The sequence below is a fragment of the Garra rufa genome, chromosome 21 (assembly GCF_049309525.1).
Source record: "Garra rufa chromosome 21, GarRuf1.0, whole genome shotgun sequence".
Lineage (NCBI taxonomy): Eukaryota > Metazoa > Chordata > Actinopteri > Cypriniformes > Cyprinidae > Garra > Garra rufa.
In genome coordinates this window covers 3,065,733-3,085,848 of record NC_133381.1, presented here as the reverse complement: position 1 = coordinate 3,085,848, position 20,116 = coordinate 3,065,733, and the positions used below count along the sequence as shown (strand labels likewise).

The 20,116-nt window shown below is 31.8% G+C and overlaps 1 protein-coding gene across 1 annotated transcript; it reads left to right on the top strand.

Moving 5' to 3' along the window:
- Positions 1–956: 956 nt before the first annotated feature.
- LOC141296378 (uncharacterized) lies at positions 957–8,587 on the top strand. Its single transcript, XM_073827627.1, has 6 exons — positions 957–993; positions 2,679–2,834; positions 4,414–4,530; positions 4,651–4,713; positions 4,798–5,049; positions 7,305–8,587. Exons 1-6 carry the CDS (start codon positions 972–974, stop codon positions 8,585–8,587), a joined length of 1,893 nt encoding a protein of 630 aa, XP_073683728.1. The 5' UTR covers positions 957–971.
- The last annotated feature ends 11,529 nt before the right edge of the window (positions 8,588–20,116 follow it).

Genomic DNA, 20,116 nt, shown 5'->3' with positions numbered 1-20,116 from the left:
TGGGTATCTCATTTTGTCACTCCATAATTCAGAAAAAAATTAGAACAGACAGAAAACAATGTTGTTGTTTTTCTTTTTTCACCATATTTGGGGGAATAAAATGTATAAAATCAAGCATATTATATATGAACAAAACCCTCTGTAAAAACCTTCAGAATACAGACAGGAATAAAAATGTAAAGTTTGGTGCTTGTAAGTGTTATTGAAGTGGAGATTTATAGCTCAGTATAGAAAAAATAAAAAACTAATTTTGAGAAAACAGACTTAAAAAATATGTATTGTAACTAAAATCTATTGACACAAATAGATAAAGTGCTATTAAAGAAACACTTTCTGGGTGTTTTCTTTCCACTAGTCTGAAGCACTTGACAGGTGCTTGAAAAAAACAGTGTTTTAAGCCCTTAAAAACGAAAATTTTACATGATGCAAACGTTACATTGATTTTAAATGAGATTACTTGCAGTTCAGTGCCAGAATTGTAATATCACACACTTTATGTATTAAATGTGAATTTCCCTGATGTTTAAAAAGTGAAGGATGACACACTTAAGGCCGAGGAAACATTATTTACGTTAACTGTTACGTTACCTGAAAAACATCTTGTAAGTGCGTTCTTAACAATTACTCGACGGCTTAAAGTCGTTTTATGAGGAAATGCTTACTGAAAATGAAAAAGTAACTTTAACTGAACATGTTTCGCCTAACTTTACCTGTTTTTGGTAGCAGTGTTTGTCTGTTTTTTGGCAAAATACTCGCTCCTGACGGTTGAGGCGCTACTGCGCGCCCTTTACTACAGCAGCGCTGAACGGCTTTCAGTGATGAAATGATGTTTACCATCAAGCGGTTCGCACTGTCGTAAAACTATGAGGTTTGTTGAAAACCGTTCGAAATGAAGAGGACACAGAAAACCAACGCGAATTAAAGTTGTCAAATACTTCACAGATCGACTCTCAGTTGGCATATTCATCCACATGGCAACGTTCAACGGAGAAGGTATATAAATATGTCATCTATATGTGCAAAATCCCACAAAAACACTGTTTAGAACAGGTTTGGAAAGAAATTCCTGTGTAATACAGATAAATATTTACAGCCGTGATTTAAATATTGACACTATTAAGGCATATTAACGAATTAAAGTCATTTTTTAGTGTATGTAATAATAATAATGATGTTTAATTTATAGAGCTTGTGTTCATTGTTGACATAATGTTAATTTCACATATATTTACATATAAAATCATTTATATACATATAGATAGATAGATAGATAGATAATTTATATTCATATACACTACCAGTTAAAAGTTTTTGAACAGTAAGATTTTCAATGTTTCAAGTCTCTTCTTCACACCAAGCCTGTATTTATTTGATTGAAGTCCAGCAAAAACGTGATGTGCAAAAATGTGAAATATTTTTACTATTTAAAATAACTGTTTTCTATATGATTATATTTTAAAATGTAATTTATTCCTGCGGTTTCAAAGCTGATATTTTTACCATCATTACTCCAGATACATGATCTTTCAGAAATCATTCTAATATGCTGATTTGCTGCTCAAAATGAATCAAAATATTATTATGTTGAAAACATTTATTTTTTAGGTTTCTTTGATGAATAGAAAGTTCAGAAGAATAGCATTTGTCTGAAATAAAAATCTTTTGCAACATTATAAATGTTTTTATCATCACTCCTTGCTAAATAAAAGTATTCATTTGTATAATTTCTTTCCAAAAAAATTACTGTTGAATGGTGTAGTGTATAATGTTACAAAAGCTTTTTATTTCAGATAAATGCTGATCTTTATGGAAGCCCGTTTCTGCCACTGAATGAAAAATAAATAAAAAACGTCATTGTGAGTTTTTATCACACAATTCTGACTTTTTTTTTGTCAGAATTGCATGATACAAACTCACAATTCTGACTTTTTTCTTGGAATTGTGAGATATAAATTTGCAATTGCATGTTATAAAGTAAAAATTATGAGACATAAACTTGCAGTTGCAAGTTATACAGTCAAAATTGCATGATAGTCTGCATGAAGTCAGAATTGCGTTTTTTTCCCTCACTGTTGCAAATTTTTCGATCTCGCAATTCTGACTTTATTTCTCAAAATTGCGAGTTTATTTATAACTTGCAATTGCCAATTTATATCACGCATTTCTGACTTAATTTCTCAGAATTACACGTTTATATCTCACAATTCTGACTTCATAACTATTAATTGTGAGTTTGAATCTCATAATTCTGAGAAATAAGTCAGAATTGCGAGATGTAAACAAAAAAGTCACAATTACCTTTTTTAATTTTTTTATTCAGTGGCGATAATATACTTAACTGTTTTAAATATTGATAATAATAATCATATTAATAAAAGATGTTTTTTTGAACAGCAAATCATGTGACACTGAAGACTGGAGTAATAATGCTGAAAATTCTGCTTTGATCACAGAAATAAAATACATTTTTAAATATATTCAAATAGAAAAGAGTTATTTTAAATAGTAAAAATATTTCTAATTTTTACTGTTTTTGCTGTTCTTTGGATCAAATAAATGCAGGCTTGGTGAGCAGAAGAGACTTCTTTGAAACTTACTGTTCAAAAACCTTTGACTGGTGGTTTATATGATATTTTTATTTACTTATTTACATTTAATATATATATATTCATTTACAGGAGTAAACCACCTATTAGTTGAAGTGAGTCCTGACATCCACATCTGTGGCTTCTGCAAACAGCAGTACAACAACGTTGAACACTTTTTTGCACACAAGCAAAACTGCTGCCAGATCCCGTCGACTCATATATCAGCCCGAAACGCTGGACCCAGTGGTAAGTCTAATGTCCAAGTAATCTTGTCCCTTTTAAAGGTTATAATGACCCTTTATGGGCCATGCTACAGAATTGGTCCAAAGTCAGAATTGGAAACGTATTGAGAAAAATTGTCTATTTCCAAAAATTGTATGTATGCAAATTGTATAATATCCAAAGTACACATTTCTAGTAATTAATTGACAGTTAATTGTCATATTTTTTAGAAAGCTTTGGAATATTTGTCCTCTCTCCAAATTTGTCAATACTGAAACGCAGTAATATATAATTTAATTAAAAGGCTCATGTTGACCAATTAAAATTTTGTTTACATCTACCTTGCAAATATTTTTGGCTATACATTTTTTTTTATATATTTTATTTTAAAAAAAAATTCTGAGGTAAACTAATAACATTTACTTTTTTTAAACAATATTTAAAGTATAATTTATGAGATTTGTTGTATTTTTAAATCCAATATTTCTTTGTAAAAGGCAAAAAAGGTTTATCATACTAATTCCAAAGTTAAGGATTCATTAGTTTGAATATACATTAAACCAAAAACTATCGTAACATCTTAGATGATAATTCAGTATACTTTATTTTTGACGAAACATCCTATGTTTCGGTAGTGACTGCACAATTTTAATAGTGACAGACAGTAATGTTTTAGTAGCAACCACATTACATTACAGAAACTTTACTTGTTGTCTTTAAACTAAAACACTAAAATACAAAAAAATAAAAAATGCATAACTGTACAAAAATGTTGTTTATTTCCCCCAAATATGAAGACTATGTTTTCCCTTTTGTCACTAACGACACAATGATGACATGTTTTGACAGTTTTATGGGATTATACCCAAAAAAACAAACACATCTCTACCAAAACTCCACTGAAAGTTTTGGTTTTGACTGTTTCGGTTGTGACAATTTAAGATACTTTTGAACCTAGCTCAAAAATGCTAATCAGCCTATGGTTAGCTAGCATAGTTATGAACATATAAAAACTGTTATGGAATAACTCCACAAAAAAGTAGATTTTTCATATTTTGAACACATTTACCTCAAAATGATGGGGATATGAAAAAGAGGAATGCAGGAATATTTTTTCTGATTATAAATGTAGGGGTGTAGTTAAAATCAGTCTCAGCCAATGGACTAAAATACTGTTTCAGTAGTGACATGAAAAATGCATTTTTACATAAAGTTTCCTAATTTACAAAGAAAATATAAAATAAGTATTGTTTGTTTTATTTTGTTTTTTACTTCACTTTAGAATCAACAGAATCAACAATATACTTTTAAAAACAACAATGGAAAATTACAAAAAATGTTTCAATATCATTTTCATAATATATTTAAATCCAATAAATTATGATTTAAATATATTAAGCTTACTCATATTTTAAATATTATTGTGGGTTTCAATAGATAATAGAAGGCTCTTAGAAAACATCTAAGATTTGAATGCTTAAATGTTTTTTAAATGCTTTTTTGGGGGGTTGTGGGACAGCAGTTTGCACCAATTCTGTAGAATCGCCTTTATATAGTAGACTTCGCTGTTTACTAATAAGAAAAGTGTTGTTGTTTTTTTCAGAGTCATTTCAGACATGTCTACCAAAAGTCAAGAAGACCCTCACCAAAGCCCAGAAAACCTCCTCCAAAAAGCTGAAACCTGCACTAAGTCAAAAAAGACACATATGCACATTCTCAGGTTAGTATCAGCAACACATTGCATTTTTTGCTTTGATATATTTATTTTTAATGTATTCATATTTTAATATTTTCACTGTATGGTGCTTAAAGGACGCTTTGTTTCATTTTGTGCTCTTAGGTTGTACGTTCAAAACTCAGTATGGCCAAAAAGACATGGAGAGACATATTTTAACACATACTGGTAAGTCGTTTAATCTCATGCTTTATCATTATCAAATGATGCTAAATGAGCATTGAAGTGCTGAGATCTGAGTCCTTTCTTCAGGTGAGAGGCCTTTCGAGTGTGAACTCTGCCATAAACGCTTCAGTCGTCGCGATAAGCTCAATCTCCACAGCCGTTTGCACACTGGAGAGAAACCGCACAAGTGTAAGTACTGTTCGTACGCAGCGGCCGACAGCAGTAGCCTGAAGAAGCATCTTCGCATCCATTATGACGAGAGACCATTTAAGTGTCAGATATGCCCCTACGCCAGCCGCAACTCCAGCCAGCTAACCGTTCACCTCCGATCGCACACAGGTGAGAACAGTGTCGCAGACAGTAGCTATGTTTCCATCAATCTGTTTTGATGTGCATTTTGAAGTATTGCATCAGAAACGAGTAGGGATGTAACGATATTATCAAAACTGTCTCGATATTATCGTGGTCACATGACGATATGGAAAGATATAGGTCTCCCAGGCAAAAAGTGCAGATTTTTGAAATATTCTAGCATTAAAGGTCTTTAAAGTTGTGGTTTGGGCCATTATGCTTTGGTACAGTATCTGTCAAACAAACTAAAACTGAAAGCGCAATATGGCTTAATCTCTTCATCAAGTCTGTTTTCGCAGTGCATTTCAACAAAGCTTGCACTTCGTTCAGGCAATCAGCTTGTGATCCAATGTTTTCCGTGCCTCAGAACGGCTCTGTTCACAGTGAATGCAGTAAACTTGTTTACTGCATGTGCTGTGAGTTTAGGGCACATTTGGGAATGCAGTGTGCATTATGCCACCAGTTGTGCTTTATTTTCTTGGCATATGATTACAGCATTTCACTAGATTTGTAGTGAGACGTGGTTTTGTAAGCCTGTTTTCACTGAAGCTGGAGTTTTTCAGCAAAATGAATGCTCTACTGCTGTTTCCGTCAACATAAAAGCTTAAAAGTGCAGTATAAAATGTTGACAGCCACTGGTTTAAATGGGTAACATTACTGCAGTCTAAATTCAGAACATCTCTTTCAAGTGTAAAAATTAGGAAAGAATAATTGTAATTTCATATAACTATGAAATATTTATTTTCATTTATTTTACAGTGCAATTGAATGGCTATTACTCTCATAGGAATAACAATAATATAAAATTGTTATTATCATTATATTAACATTTTTTTGGATCCTAAAACACCAGTGTGAATTTAATGACATTATATCACAAATAAAAAGAGGGTTGAGTCACCTTTAAAGTTCAGATAAAAGTCTTTTCAACTTTTTTCTGACTTGAATCTTAAATTTGCGAGATGCGAGGAAAAATGCTTGTGCGATCTTTTGCAAACATGTTGCATTTCCCTGAAAAACTCTGTATTCTCTTACAAAAGTATTGCATTTCACTGAAAAAGTTTGCATTCATTCACAAAACTATTGCACTCACCTGAAAATATTGCATTCTCTTGCAAAAGTACTACATTTCCACAAAAAAACTTTTCTTGCAAAGGTATTGCATTCTCTCATAAAAGTATTGCATTGGCTTAACAAGTTTTCATACTCTTGCAAAAGTACTGCACTCCCCTGAAAATGTTTGCATTCTGTTATACAAAATATTGCATGTCCCTGAAAAACTGTGTTCTCTCTCTAAAATATTGCATCCCCTGAAAAACTTTGCGTTCACTCCCAAATGTTTGTGAGAGAGCACATCTTTTTATTTACCATATCCTTGTCCCTTTAGTGATTCTGTATTTAAGACATTTACAATATTACAAATATTTAAATTCTAAATAAATGCTGTTCTTTTGAATTATATATTTATCAAGAAACAAGAATCCTGAAAAAAAAGTACTACAGTTTCCACAAATATCGAACAGCACAATTGTTTTCAACATTAATAATAATAATTTTTCTTTCACAGCAAATTAGCATATTAGAATGATTTTTGAAGAATTATGTGACACTAAAGACTTAATGATAACTTAATAATGCTGAAAATTCAGCTTTGCATCACAAGAATAAATTACAATTTACAATATATTCAAATAGAAAAAAAGTTATTTTTATTTGTAATAATATTTCACAATATTACTGATTTTATTTTATTTTTTTGATATACAAATTCAGTATTTATGTGCTTAAGAGGTTGTATGTGTGTGTCTGTGTGTATATATAATTATTTGTATAACTAACAACAGACAATAAATATCAACTAAAATCTTGAAATGAAAACACACAAAAATCAAGTGTTTTTTTTGCTGTTTTTAACCACACCATATTTCCTGTTACCACTGAGAATTTACATAAGATAAAACTGGTTTTCCTGTTTGTTATCAAAGCCAAACAGCACATCTTTCCAATGTTATGAAAATGAGAACACACACAGCCAGTTATATAAACACATGCATTTTACCAAAAAAAAAAAAAAAAGATGAAATAAAAGTGTGAAAATATAATTGTAAATCAGTGTATTTGCTAACAAATCATGCATTATTGAGCAGTGTCATTAGTATAGTGTTCCTTTTTTTGACTGAACAAAACAGGTAGTATAGATTGTGATATTTATATTCACTTCACATCCCTGGATGTTTCCTCAGGTGACGCGCCGTTCCAGTGCAATCAGTGCGATGCCAAATTCAAGATCAACTCTGACCTGAAGCGTCACAGTCGAGTTCACTCTGGCGAGAAGCCTTATAAGTGTGAACTCTGTGACTACCGCTGTGCCATGAAGGCCAATTTAAAATCACACGTGCAGCTAAAACACAGCGCCTCCGACTCCTTCCGCTGCTCGAAATGTGACTTCCAGTGCTCCACCAAAGCCGCCCTTCGACACCATTCCCGCCAGCACCAACCGGTCCAGCCTTTGCAGTGCAGCAAGTGCAGTTACTCCTGCTCCAGCAAGGGGGCGCTCAAGATACACGAGCGCGTACACTCAGACGAACGGCCCTTTAAATGCGACCACTGCTCATTTGCTAGCAAGCAGCGTAGTAACTTGTTAATCCACAGGAGAAAGTGTCATGCGGATAAACCCGACAAGCAGGGTACGAAATCAGGACGAGGAAGTGGGATGGGGGAGGAACCACCTAAACCTCTTAGCTCGCGTTACCGTGCAAGACTGGAAGCGGCACGGGCGTTTCGTTGCGATTTATGCGAGGCTTCATTCGTCAGGGAGGATTCTCTTCGCAGCCACAAGAGGCAGCATACTCAGCAAACTCAAACTGTCACCAAACATCCCGGACAAAACTCGGTTGCAACCAACACGTCGACTTCCTATAGCACGACGCATCTTAAAATCATCATGGCGCCCTCTATAGGGCCTGAGGCTACTTTTGTCCAAGCTTCCTCAGGAAAGGCTGCAGCCGTTCTGCTTGCTCCGGAGGACCATGATGTGCTTTTGAACCCTGTAATACAGCATGTCAACATGCTAGCACCGGAATCCAGTCTTGGGCACCAAACGGTTTTACTCACTCAAATTGAGTCAGGTGAAGCCACCTCTCAAACTTGTACTCAAAACTTTATCGCCTCCTGTTCTGCATCTGCTTCTGACGGCACACACACCTTTATAACATCCTGTTCTGACCTGGAAAGCCTCCACAAGCTCATCCAGGAAGGCGGGACCGAGGTTACGGTAGTGACTGAAGCGAATCCGGCGATTAATGGCGCAAAAGAACCCTTGAACATTGATGGTTCTTCATCTCAGGATGTGTCTAAGCACACAGACGACGCTGAAGATAATTTAGATATGGGTCCACCAGAAACCATTCTCGTTCAAAGTCTCCCTCTGTCGATTTCAACACAGGACCAACAGGCTAATAAGTACCATTTGTCTCCCCACCATTTATTTTCAGACTCCAATACAGTGGACATTAGTGATTCGTAGTATTCGTAGTACACGAATAATGAGATTTCACCGTGATAGAGACTTTAAAGGGATAGTTCACTCAAAAATGTAAATTCTGCCATTAATTACTCACCCTCATGTTGTTTTAAACCCGTAAGACCTTTGTTCGTCTTCAGAACACAAATTAAAATATTGTTGATGAAATCTGAGAGATCTCTGACCCTCCATAGATATGTTCAAAGTCCAGAAATCTAAGAAGGCGGGACCGAGGTTACGGTAGTGAGGGAGGCGAATCTGACAATTAGCGTCACAAAAGAACTCTTGAACGTTGATGGTTCTTCATCTCAGGATATGTCTAAGCACACAGAGGATGGTGAAGATAGTTTAGATATGGGTTCACCAGAAACGTTTTTTTTTTTTCAGACTCCAGTACGGTGGACATTAGTGATTCGTAGTATTCGACTCACAAATGTTTGTAGAGACTTTAAAGGGATAGTTCACTCAAGAAGTGAAAATTCTGCCATTAATTACTCACCCTCATGTCGTTTCAAACCTTTAAGACATTGGTTCGTCTTCAGAACACAAATTAAGATATTGGTGATGAAATTTGAGAGCTCTCTGACCCTCCATAGACAGCAAGGGTCCTACCATGTTCAAGGTCTAGAAAGGTACCAAGAACATCAACAAAATAGTTCATGTGACATCAGTGGTTCAACCGTAATTGTATGACGCTACGAGAATACTTTTTGGAAAAATTTTGGAATAAAGGTATTTTAGTTTTTTTGCACAACAAAAAGCACTGATGTCATATGGACTATTTTACAATGTTCTTGGTACCTTTCTGGACCTTGAACGTGGTGGGACACTTGCTGTCTATGGAGGGTCAGAGAGCTCTCGGATTTTATCAAAAATGTCTTAATTTGTGTTCTGAAGACGAACGAAGGTCTTACGGGTTTGGAATGACATGAGGGTGAGTAATTAATGACGGAATTTACATTTTTGAGTAAACTATGCCTTTACGTAGGCTAGATGCCATATTGAATTTAACATGGATGAAGACGAGACTATGAGGAATGGACTTCCAGTCCTAGATTGTGTAATTAACATTACAGTTGTTTTCTGGAGTTTTTTCTACTCAAAGTTTTTTTTTTTCAATAAAGCATCTTGTCAGCTCTACAGTCGGTATATTAAACCACAATATACACGGCAAAAAAGGCTTATCTTAAGTAGTATTTTTGTTTTGTTTCTAGTCAAAATATAAATTAAGATGCATTTACTAGATAAGCAAAATGGCAAGATATTTAGTCTTATTTTCAGGGGAAAAAACTAAGTGCAGTTTGCTTAAAATAAGTAAAATACTCTTGTTTTAAAAATATTTTACTTACCACACTGGCAATTTTTTTTTTTTTTACATGTTTCCAGGGGGGAAAAACTAAATTAAGTGTATATTGCTTAAAACAAGACTAAATATCTTATGATATTTTTCTTATCAAGTAAATGCATCTTAATTTATTAATATAATTTTTTTATATATATATATTTTGACTAGAAACAAGACAAAGACAAATTTCTTGTTTCTTTATCCAACTAATGTTTTGTTCATGTTGTATTGGAATTACAGCAAAGCATTAGTCACAGTTAATTGATTCAAAGTAAATGTTATGCTGTAAATGTTTACATACTATTTGTGTGTGTACTCTGTATATTTATTATGTAAATGTAAATACACACACATACATGCATATATTAAGAAAAATGTTAGATTTTTTAATATTTAAATATTTATATTTATATATACAAGTGTTTACATACAAAAACATTTTAAAACATATACATAATAAATAAACACAGTACACACAAATAGTATGTAAACAAACTTTTGTTTTATATTGATTAATCATTTTGCAGACTGTAATTATAAGAGATATAAAACTCAGAAATGTTTCGGTTTTCCATTTCAATTCTCATCCAAAATGGATCCATGTGCAAGTTTAATGGAAATTACAAGAAAAAACTGTACTACATTAATTCACATTGAAATACAATGAGGCGCACAAGTTAACACCAGTAAATATGGTGTTGAGATTAATAACTAATTAACTTTAACTGTTCAAACTTCTGCCGTTTGGGTGAAATAATTCAGAGCTTTCATAAAATTAAGTGTTTTAATGTGTTGAAAAAGTGTAATTATGGCATTTCCGTTAAATCTGACAAGACCTGAATGCAGCGTAACATAAGGGTTGCCATGTTGGATCAGGGAGTCATTGTTTCATATTCAAGTTATACATCAAATCAAAAGTGGATGAATTATGTTTTTTTTCCTCTCTTCTACAGTGAAATAAACATTCCCCTTTTTAACTCTGTGACTTGTTTTACCTTTTAAATTGTGTATTTCCGTTTTCCAGGTGGTGTAGTGGTTAACCCTCTGCACTGGTTAACCAAAATGTAACCCTTCAAGAAACATACTCTATACAAGTATACTGCCTTTCAAAAGTGAAGTTTTTTTTTTTTTAAGAAAGTAGTGCTTTTATTCAGCAAGGATGCATTCAATTGGCAAAATCAAAAGTGGCAGTAAAGTAATGTATAATGTAACAAAACAAATTCCAAATTCAAATAAATGTTCTTCCAAACTTTGTTCATCAAAGAATCCTAAGTTTTTTACTTTGATAATAATCAGAAATGTGTTTTTTTTTTCTCAGAATGATTTTTGAAGGATCATGTGACACTGAAGAGTAATTATGCTGAAATTCAGCATAGTATTACAGAAATAAATTTCATTTTACAATATACTCAAATAAAAACCAGTTATTTTAAATTGCAATAATATTTCACAATATTACTGTTTTTATTGTATTTTTAATCAAATAAATGCAGCCTTGGTGAGCAGAAGATACTTTTTTAAACATTAAAAAATCTTACCAACCTCAAACTTGAATGTTGGCTTAAAAAGTCTGAAGTAATTTTTATGTAAAAATTTATTAAATTTTTTTTTTGAGTAAAACCTTACAACAATCTCATTTTGTGAGCTAGAAAGTCAGTTGTTGTTAAACTGGCCTGTTTTTCACAGCCTTGTTTTCATTCGTGTCAAAAATTAAATATGGCACTGACCTGATTAAGGTCTGTCATAAAGCTAATATTATTTGTTTGGTTGGTTAATTTCCTGTTCCTTTATCCAACCAATGATTCGTTCATGTTGTGTTGGAATTACTGTAATTATAAGAATTATAAAACTCAGAAATGTTTCAGTTTTCCATTTAAATGCTCATCCAAAATAGATCCATGTGGAAGTTTGTTAGAAATGACAACAAAAGCGCACAAGGTACCACCAGTAAATATGGTTTTAGGATTGAAACCTGGTTTAATTTTAACTTAAGTTTTAAAAAAAGATATGAATAGATCTTGTAAGTTGAAAATGTGTAATTATGTCAATTTCTGATCAATCTGACGAGATCCGAAAGCAGCATAAGATATAGAGGTTGCCATGTTGGATTAGGGAGTCACAGTTTCATATTCAACTCCTTTTTAACTCAGTGACTTGTTTTACCTTTTAAATTGTGTTTTTGTGTATTTTCGGGTTTTTAGGTGGTGTAGTGGTTAACACTCTACACTGGTTAACCGAAACGTAACCCTTCAAGAAATATACTCTACACAAATATATTATCTTTCAAAAGTTTGAGGTCAGTAAGGTTTTTTTTAAAGAAAGTAGTACTTTTATTCAGCAAGGATGCATTAAATTGGTCAAACGTGACATTAAAGTCATGTATAATGTTACATAAATGTTCTTCCAAACGTTTTCAGTATCGATAATAATCAAGAATGTTTTTTCTCATAATTATTTTAGAAGAATTATGTGACACTGAATACTGGAGTAATGATTCTTTAAAAAAAATTCAACTTTGCATCACAGAAATAAATGACATTTTACAATATACTCAAATAAAAAACCTGTTATTTAGAATTGTAATAATATTTCACAATATTGCTGTTTTTACTGTATTTTTGATCAAATAAATACAGCCTTGGTGAGCATACAAGCCTTCTTTCAAAAGCATTTAAAAATCTTACAGACCCCAAACTTTTGAATGTTTGCTTTAAGAGGTTGCTGAAGTCATCTTTATATAAAAAAAATTGTTAGATAACTTTATTTTTGAATAACTATAATGCATTCGATAACATTAACTAACAATGAGCCATTTTTTATAGCATTTATACATACTTGTTCATATGTGACCCTAAAACCAATCATAAGGGTCCAAATTTATACATGAAAGCTGAATAAATAAGCTTTCCATTGATTTATGGTTTGTTAGGATATGACAATATTTGTCCTTAAACTACTATTTGAAAATCTGGAATCTGAGGCAAAAAAATATATATATATCAAAATATTGAGAAAATCGCTTTTAAAGTTGTCCAAATGAAGTTCTTAGCGATGCATATTACTAATCAAAAATTAAGTTTTGATATAATTACAGTAGGAAATTTACAAAATATCTTCATGGAACATGATCTTTACTTAATTTCCTAATGATTTTTGGCATAAAAGAAAAATCAATCATTTTCACCCATACAATGTATTTTTGGCTATAGATACAAATATTATTTGTATTTATAAATGGTGAAATAAACTTAAACTTAAAGTATTGTTAGTTCATATTAACTAATGCTTTTAACAAGAAATGAAACCTTGCTGTAATGTTGCCTAGTTTTCAAATAGCGTGTAACTTATCTCCAGGGATCTTTGTCACAAAAATCCCTTCATATCTTCTATTCTCGTTATTGCTCATTGCATTCTTGGTTCTTATCAAAACCAAAATACTAAGCGGCACTGTTGTCATATTTTATTTCCATTTGGACAACTAATAAGCTGAATTTCTCAATGGGAATGAAATACAGTTTAGTCAGTAGGCCTACATTAATTGTTTTAAAGCAAATCTCTTCTTTCCTGTAGATGGCAGTGCAAACCTCAAAATGCCGTAGAGCCAGACAAGCGACTGAAGTAATCTCAGAAAGGCATCAATCATCTCTTATCTGGTGTTTTTAGTGTAATTTAGGAAATAAAAGCGACCCCAGCAGATATTACACACGTATGCGCTTTGAATTCGCTCCATCGCTGATATCCACCTTGTAGCAGTTAACCAATGCCTACATATGCATGCGAACCATCGCGTTTCCTGCAGTGACAGTTACGCGATAAGATCTTTCAGGCAGTTGTAGAGATGCAGATGGAGACACATGAAATATATGAGTGCTGCCTTTTGCCTGTGCGTGCATATGTCTGACCACCAGTCTCATATCAGGCCATTTCCCCGCCACAAAACATCAGCGAGAGCTTAACTTATCCAACCAGATAAAGCCTGTGACCTCTTCCTCTCACAGGATAGGTGAGCTGGAGAACACCTGCTTGCGCCGGTTTTCTACCAACAGCATGCATTTCATATTTTATTTACGGTAGATATGATCTCGCAACGACCAGAACCACTTGAATGTAGTGAAAAATGCTGAAATCATAGAGACGCTTCGATTCAGTTAATCGGAATTTATTAGTTAAGGCGAGACACGGCAGGCAAAAACATCGTTTTTTTTTTATTGGTCAATTTTGAGATTTTTGGATATTTGTCTTCAATAACATGTCTTCTTTTAGACTTGTGGTGAAAAAAAGTCCGAAATACACATTTAGGTCTTCATTTTACTGCACTTTGTCTGTTTGCGTCTGTAGATTTCTCATAAATTCAACAAAAGTTGGCGTTCTAAATCAACATGCTGCTCCGCGATCTCTGCCTGTACCCAGTCATCACGTACACTGCTGGAAAGCTCTCTCTCTTCTGTTCAATGCTGTCGGATCCAAATATGGTTATTTCCTTTTTATCAGCAACCAATCGTGAAAGTAAAAGAGGGGATTTAACTCTAAATGCGCAATCTCATTGGCTGAAGATAATTTCTGACAACGTGATTCGTTCAGAATCGTCACATGGTATGCTTTGACGCTTCCTTGTTTGGTTTAGCTTTCCGCGGTATCTTTTGAGTGAATGAATGAAAATAACTTCGCGTCAATCATCGAAAAGAGTACAGCAGTTGTCACTTGCAAGGGGGAAAATGAAAATTAGTAATGGATTACATGGTGAAATGCCCTCGGGAAGCGCATCTGAACGTGAGCTGTCGATGGGAACCCAGGGTGGTTTAGATATAAGCCAATCTATAAATAAAGTGCACTCTACACAACAGTGGCTGCTTGTTCATGTATTTGTGGTTCTCTGTGGTTAGTTGAAGGTCTTATTTGGCAATGTTGTTTTATTCAGTTTACATTGTTATAAATAATTACTTGGCCAGTTGTTTTGCTTGTTAGCAATGTTTTCATATAAAAATGTGTGGAATTTTTACAATATAAATTTTTAAAGCCCATTTTCTCAAAATGACTTTTCTCTCATACTCCAAGTCCGAAATCTCCACTTCAGTAGCACCTATATACACCAAACTTTCCAGTCTTGTACCTAGTTATATTATGAAGACTATTACAGAAGGATTTGTAAATATATTATTCCTAGCCTGATTTATATAACATTTTATTCCAAAAAACATGGCGAAAATACATTTTTTAAGGCTATTGACAGTATATTCTAATTTACAGGATAACAAAAGTGGATATCCATAAATCCCTCTGTAAATTTTTTCCCATCTAATATGTGAACACAATGAAAAAAGAATTTTGAACCTGGCTTTATCCAATTCTGAGATTTCGTTTTTTAAAATATAGGCAAATTAGCGCATATTTACTTAGATAATGCCTAATTTGCATATTTAAACATAAAATTACAAAACTTTGTAATACATTTTTTTCTCATCTTAATGTAGGTAATCAACTGGGAAAGTTTCATGGTGATATCTGCTAGTTAAAAATTTTACCCTATTCACCTGTAGTGTCTCGCCTTAATTCCTTTTTTTAAGACATTTATTGTGTACAGTTATTAACTTTATAAATGCACAGTAGTTTCTTGACCATGAAATTCACCACACTAACAGCTGCTAGCCCTATTTGGGTGTCAACAAATAAAGATTCGATTCATTGGATGGAATCGATTCTTTGACATCGAATCTTTGATTCGACAATTTGCATTTTACATCCAATCTTTGAATTGACGTTGGCAGTTAAATGCATACACAAACTTTATAATTTTACAAAGTGTGAATGGAGCCAAAATATCCAGCCTTCGATGAAATTCACCACACTCTAAGCTACCAGCCCTACTTGGGTGTCGAAAGATAAAGATACGATTCATTGGATTGATTCAATTCTGTGACATCGAATCTTTGATTCAACGTTTCCAGTTAAATGCAGTTATATACAAACTTTATAATGGTACAAAATGTGAACGGAGCCAGAATATTCAGACTTTCATGACATTCACCACTCTATAAGCTACCTGCCCTACTTGGGTGTCGAAAGATAAAGATTCGATTCATTGGATTGATTCAATTCTGTGACATTGAATCTTTGATTCAACGTTTCCAGTTAAATGCAGTTATATACAAACTCTATAATGGTACAAAATGTGAACGGAGCCAGAATATTCAGACTTTCATGACATTCACCACACTATAAGCTACATCTACTTGGGTGTTGAAAGATGATTCGATTCATTGGATCGATTTGATTCGTCGAATCTTTGATTTTTAACATTTAACTTTGCAATTAAATGCAGTTATAACGAACTTTATAATGGTACAAAGTGTGAACGGCGCCAAAATATCCAGCCTTCTTTTTGTTTTGTTAATATCCAGCGTTCTCTGAGTGTTTAGATTCAAAAAAACGTTTGATTCTTTCTTCTAGATGTGACTCTTTAAGACTGTATGCAAGTCTTTTAAGACTGTAAGTATAGATAAATACACATTCAATTCTTTGATTGTTTTTTTTAATGCAGTTCATTTTTAATTTGTTTATTTTTAATTTTTAAATATAAATGTTTGATTTTTCCAGAAATGAATCTTTGAGTCAATTTTTACAGTAAATAAATTTGTTCTCAAATTGAATCTTTGATAGCCAGTGTTTACCATTCAGATTCAGTTCTATTTTTGCATTTTTTTTTAATAAGTAATATTATTAAAAGGTGTAATTATTTACTTTTTAATCATCACTTTTATATAAAGTGAAATAAATTCCACCAGCCCTGGCAGTGTGTAAGTATTAGATTTTTCAGAATTGAATCTTAATGATTATTAACTATATGTTTTTTTAACCATCCATCTTTGTGTGCAAAAAGATTTGATTCTTTGTTCTTAAATTTGAATCTTTAAGATGACTCTTCAATCGTTTTTTTATTCAGTTAAATTCTTGAATTTTTTTTATCATTGGTTTTATTAATAACTATGATTATTTACTTTATATTCACAGTGATTTCATCACAACTAGATGTTCCGTGAAATATATAGGATTTATGGATACATTTGATTCTTTGATTTGTTTTTCAAATTCACTTAAATTTGGTAAATGTTTTATTAGTATAAAATTACTAATAAGTGTAATTATTTAATATATAATGATTCCATCACTGCTACATTTCACATGAAATAAACCAGCTCTAGTGGTGCATTCATTAATATTTTATTAGATTTTTACAGTAAATTACAGAATGAATCAAATAACATTTGATTCATTTTTTAATTCAGTTTAATTTAGCATTTTTTTCTATAGCTTAATATAAATGATTTAATCACTTGTACATATAGCATGAAATAAAGCCCTGGTTGATAAATATTTGGTTTTTTAGAATTTATTCTTTACAGTAAATACATTTGTTCAAATTGAATCTTTAAAATTCAGTGTTTACCATTCATTTTTTTATGACCAATATTATTAAAAAGTGTAATTATTTAATTTATGATCATCACATATAAAGTGAAATAAATTGCACCAGCTCTGGTGGAGTGTAAATATTAGATTTTTCAGAATTGAATCTTACGGTAAATTAATGAATATTAACTGAATGTTTTTTGTTTGTTTGTTTTATTCTTTAAGAATGGGAAAAAGGCATGAAAGGAATGTCAAAATAACCATCTTCCTGTGTCTAGATGCATGTTTCTTTGATTCTCTGTTTCTCGATTTGAATCTTTGAGATGACTCTTGATTCGTTTTTTTTTTCTTCAGTTCAATTCATGTTTTTTTTATCATTGATTTTTATTAATAACTATAATTATTTACTTTATAATCACAGTGATTTTATCACAACTGGATATCCAGTCAAATATATTAGATTTGTGTCAATAAGGATTATTCAATTTTCCTAATTACTATTAATAAGTAACTATGTTTGATCATTGGTTGTTTGTCAGTGGTGATCTCTGCCACGGTAACTGATGTTCCAGATGCTCTCAAAACAGATCTGACGTCACTTTCCTCATATTTCTAAAAGCATGAGCTCTCCACTGGACAGAAGTCAATATTTGGCGACCTCATTGTCACTGTCCCCCGCTGCATTCTTCAGACAGCCGTGTGTTTGCATGGAAGTGAAGGCTACATCTGAGTGGGAGTCTCAGAGGGACAAGAGCGCATTGATTTTTCCGTCAGTGCTAATAGATTTAGCAGCTCAGTACTGACCGCTCTCTCTCTCTCTGTCTCTCTCTGCAGAAAAAACACTCGGTGTGAATGATGTTCAAACAGAAGCGAAGGCAAACTCTGTCAGACGTGCCCTGTTGTGATTATCCAGCACTGCGTGAAGCTGTACTGTTCGGCGTGTACAGTTTGAACAGATATCTGGAGAAACACATCAGGAACACTGTGTTTCTAAGGCCATAGAGTCCATGAAACGCATGAGAGTCAAACCTCAGGGAACTTTGCTGTGGTGATTAATGTGGTTAACTATCACTAATGCATGCTGTTTTGAGGAATATAACCTTATTTGGTCAACATGCAATCAGAATTAATCTTTTTTACTTTCTTAATGTACATTTCTGATCTTATCGTGCACAATTAATTACAGTATTCAGCATTTGAAGTGGATTAAATCCTTTCATCAAAGTTGTCTTAAAACCAAAACAATACGCATTCTTGTCTTAGGACAACTATGATTAACTTTTTTGATCCATTTCAAATGTTGACTACTATATACTTGTGTTCATAATCTTTTATCAAAATGTAGTTTAATAACTGTCTGTCTCTGAAATAACTTTATTTGATCTTTTAACCTCTTGCCTCCAATCTGCTCTTGTTGAATGTCTATGATGGGTTTTTTGTCCTTATAGGTTCAAGGAAGAACCGCTTTCTTCGTACAAACCATTTTTTTTTTTTTTTTTTTTTGCAGTATGGGTTTTTTCTAACCTGGAAAAAATGATGTAGAAACAATTTTTTAATTAGAAGTTATAAGTTAATTTCACAAATAATAATCAGCTGGTAACATGTCAAATTAAATGACTGAAATAGTATTTTATGTACTCTAATAATCATTTTTGTAATTTTGTATTGTATTGTAATTATTGATTTATTTTTTACGTTGTAGGTAGTTCTAGGTTCAGGTTATGTTTAACCTAAAATGAATAATAATAATAATAATAATAATAATGAATAATAATTTGGGTAAATTAGCATTTATTATTTTATTTTAAATGTATTATTTATTTTAAATTATTTTACAAACAATGCATTCGTTTGGTTTTTTTTATTTATTTTTTAAAATTTCGATTTATTAAATAAATTTCCATTTACCATTTTCTTTAGATTTACAACAATCTTTGTTTTATTTATTTATTTCTCTTTATTTGTAATTTTCTTTTTTTTTCTTTTTTTCTTTTTTTCTTTATTTTATGTTGTAGGTAGTTTTAGGTGGATTAATGTCACAAAAAACATGTTCAGGTTATATTTTACCCAAAAATAAATAATAATAATAATAATAATAATAATAATTTTGATGAATCAGCATTTATTTTATTTTAAAAAAGCACTTAAAACAGAAGTCTAATTGGGGACATTTATTTGTTTCCTTATTCATATATATATATATATATATATATATATATATATATATATATATATATATATATATATATATATATATATTGTATCATATTTGTATATTTTCATGACAATTCAGCACAATTTTAAATAAATTCACATTTTTTTCAATGGTGACTCTTATTATTCTCATTATGTATGAATAGTAATGTGATTTTAAAAGTACTCCTATACATTTTTTTTTTTTTTTTTTTTTTTTTTTTACATTGTAGGTAGTTCTAAGTGGATTATTGTCACAAAAAACATGTTTGGGTTATATTTAAAAAATTGATTAATAGCAATTTTGATGAATTTGCATTTATTTTATTTTATTTTGAAAAGGCACTTAAAAAAGTCTAACTGTAATGTGATTTTAAAAGTACTCTTATAATCTCTGTTTTATTTATTTAATCTTTTAATTTTTTGTATTTTTTTATTATTATTTATTTATTTATTTTACATTAAAAACGAGTTCAGGTTATATTTTACCTAAACGAAAAATAATAATAATGATTAATAGTAATTTTGATGGTTTTGCATTTATTTTTTTATTTATTTTTTTTAAAGGCACTTAAAAAAGAAGTCTA

Excerpts from the sequence above, each read along its gene's own strand:
- LOC141296378 (XM_073827627.1), top strand. The coding sequence starts at position 972 with ATGGCAACGTTCAACGGAGAAG. Across the intron at positions 994-2,678 it reads GGCAACGTTCAACGGAGAAG|GAGTAAACCACCTATTAGTT; the intron begins GTATATAAATAT and ends ATTCATTTACAG. Across the intron at positions 4,714-4,797 it reads ACATATTTTAACACATACTG|GTGAGAGGCCTTTCGAGTGT; the intron begins GTAAGTCGTTTA and ends TCCTTTCTTCAG.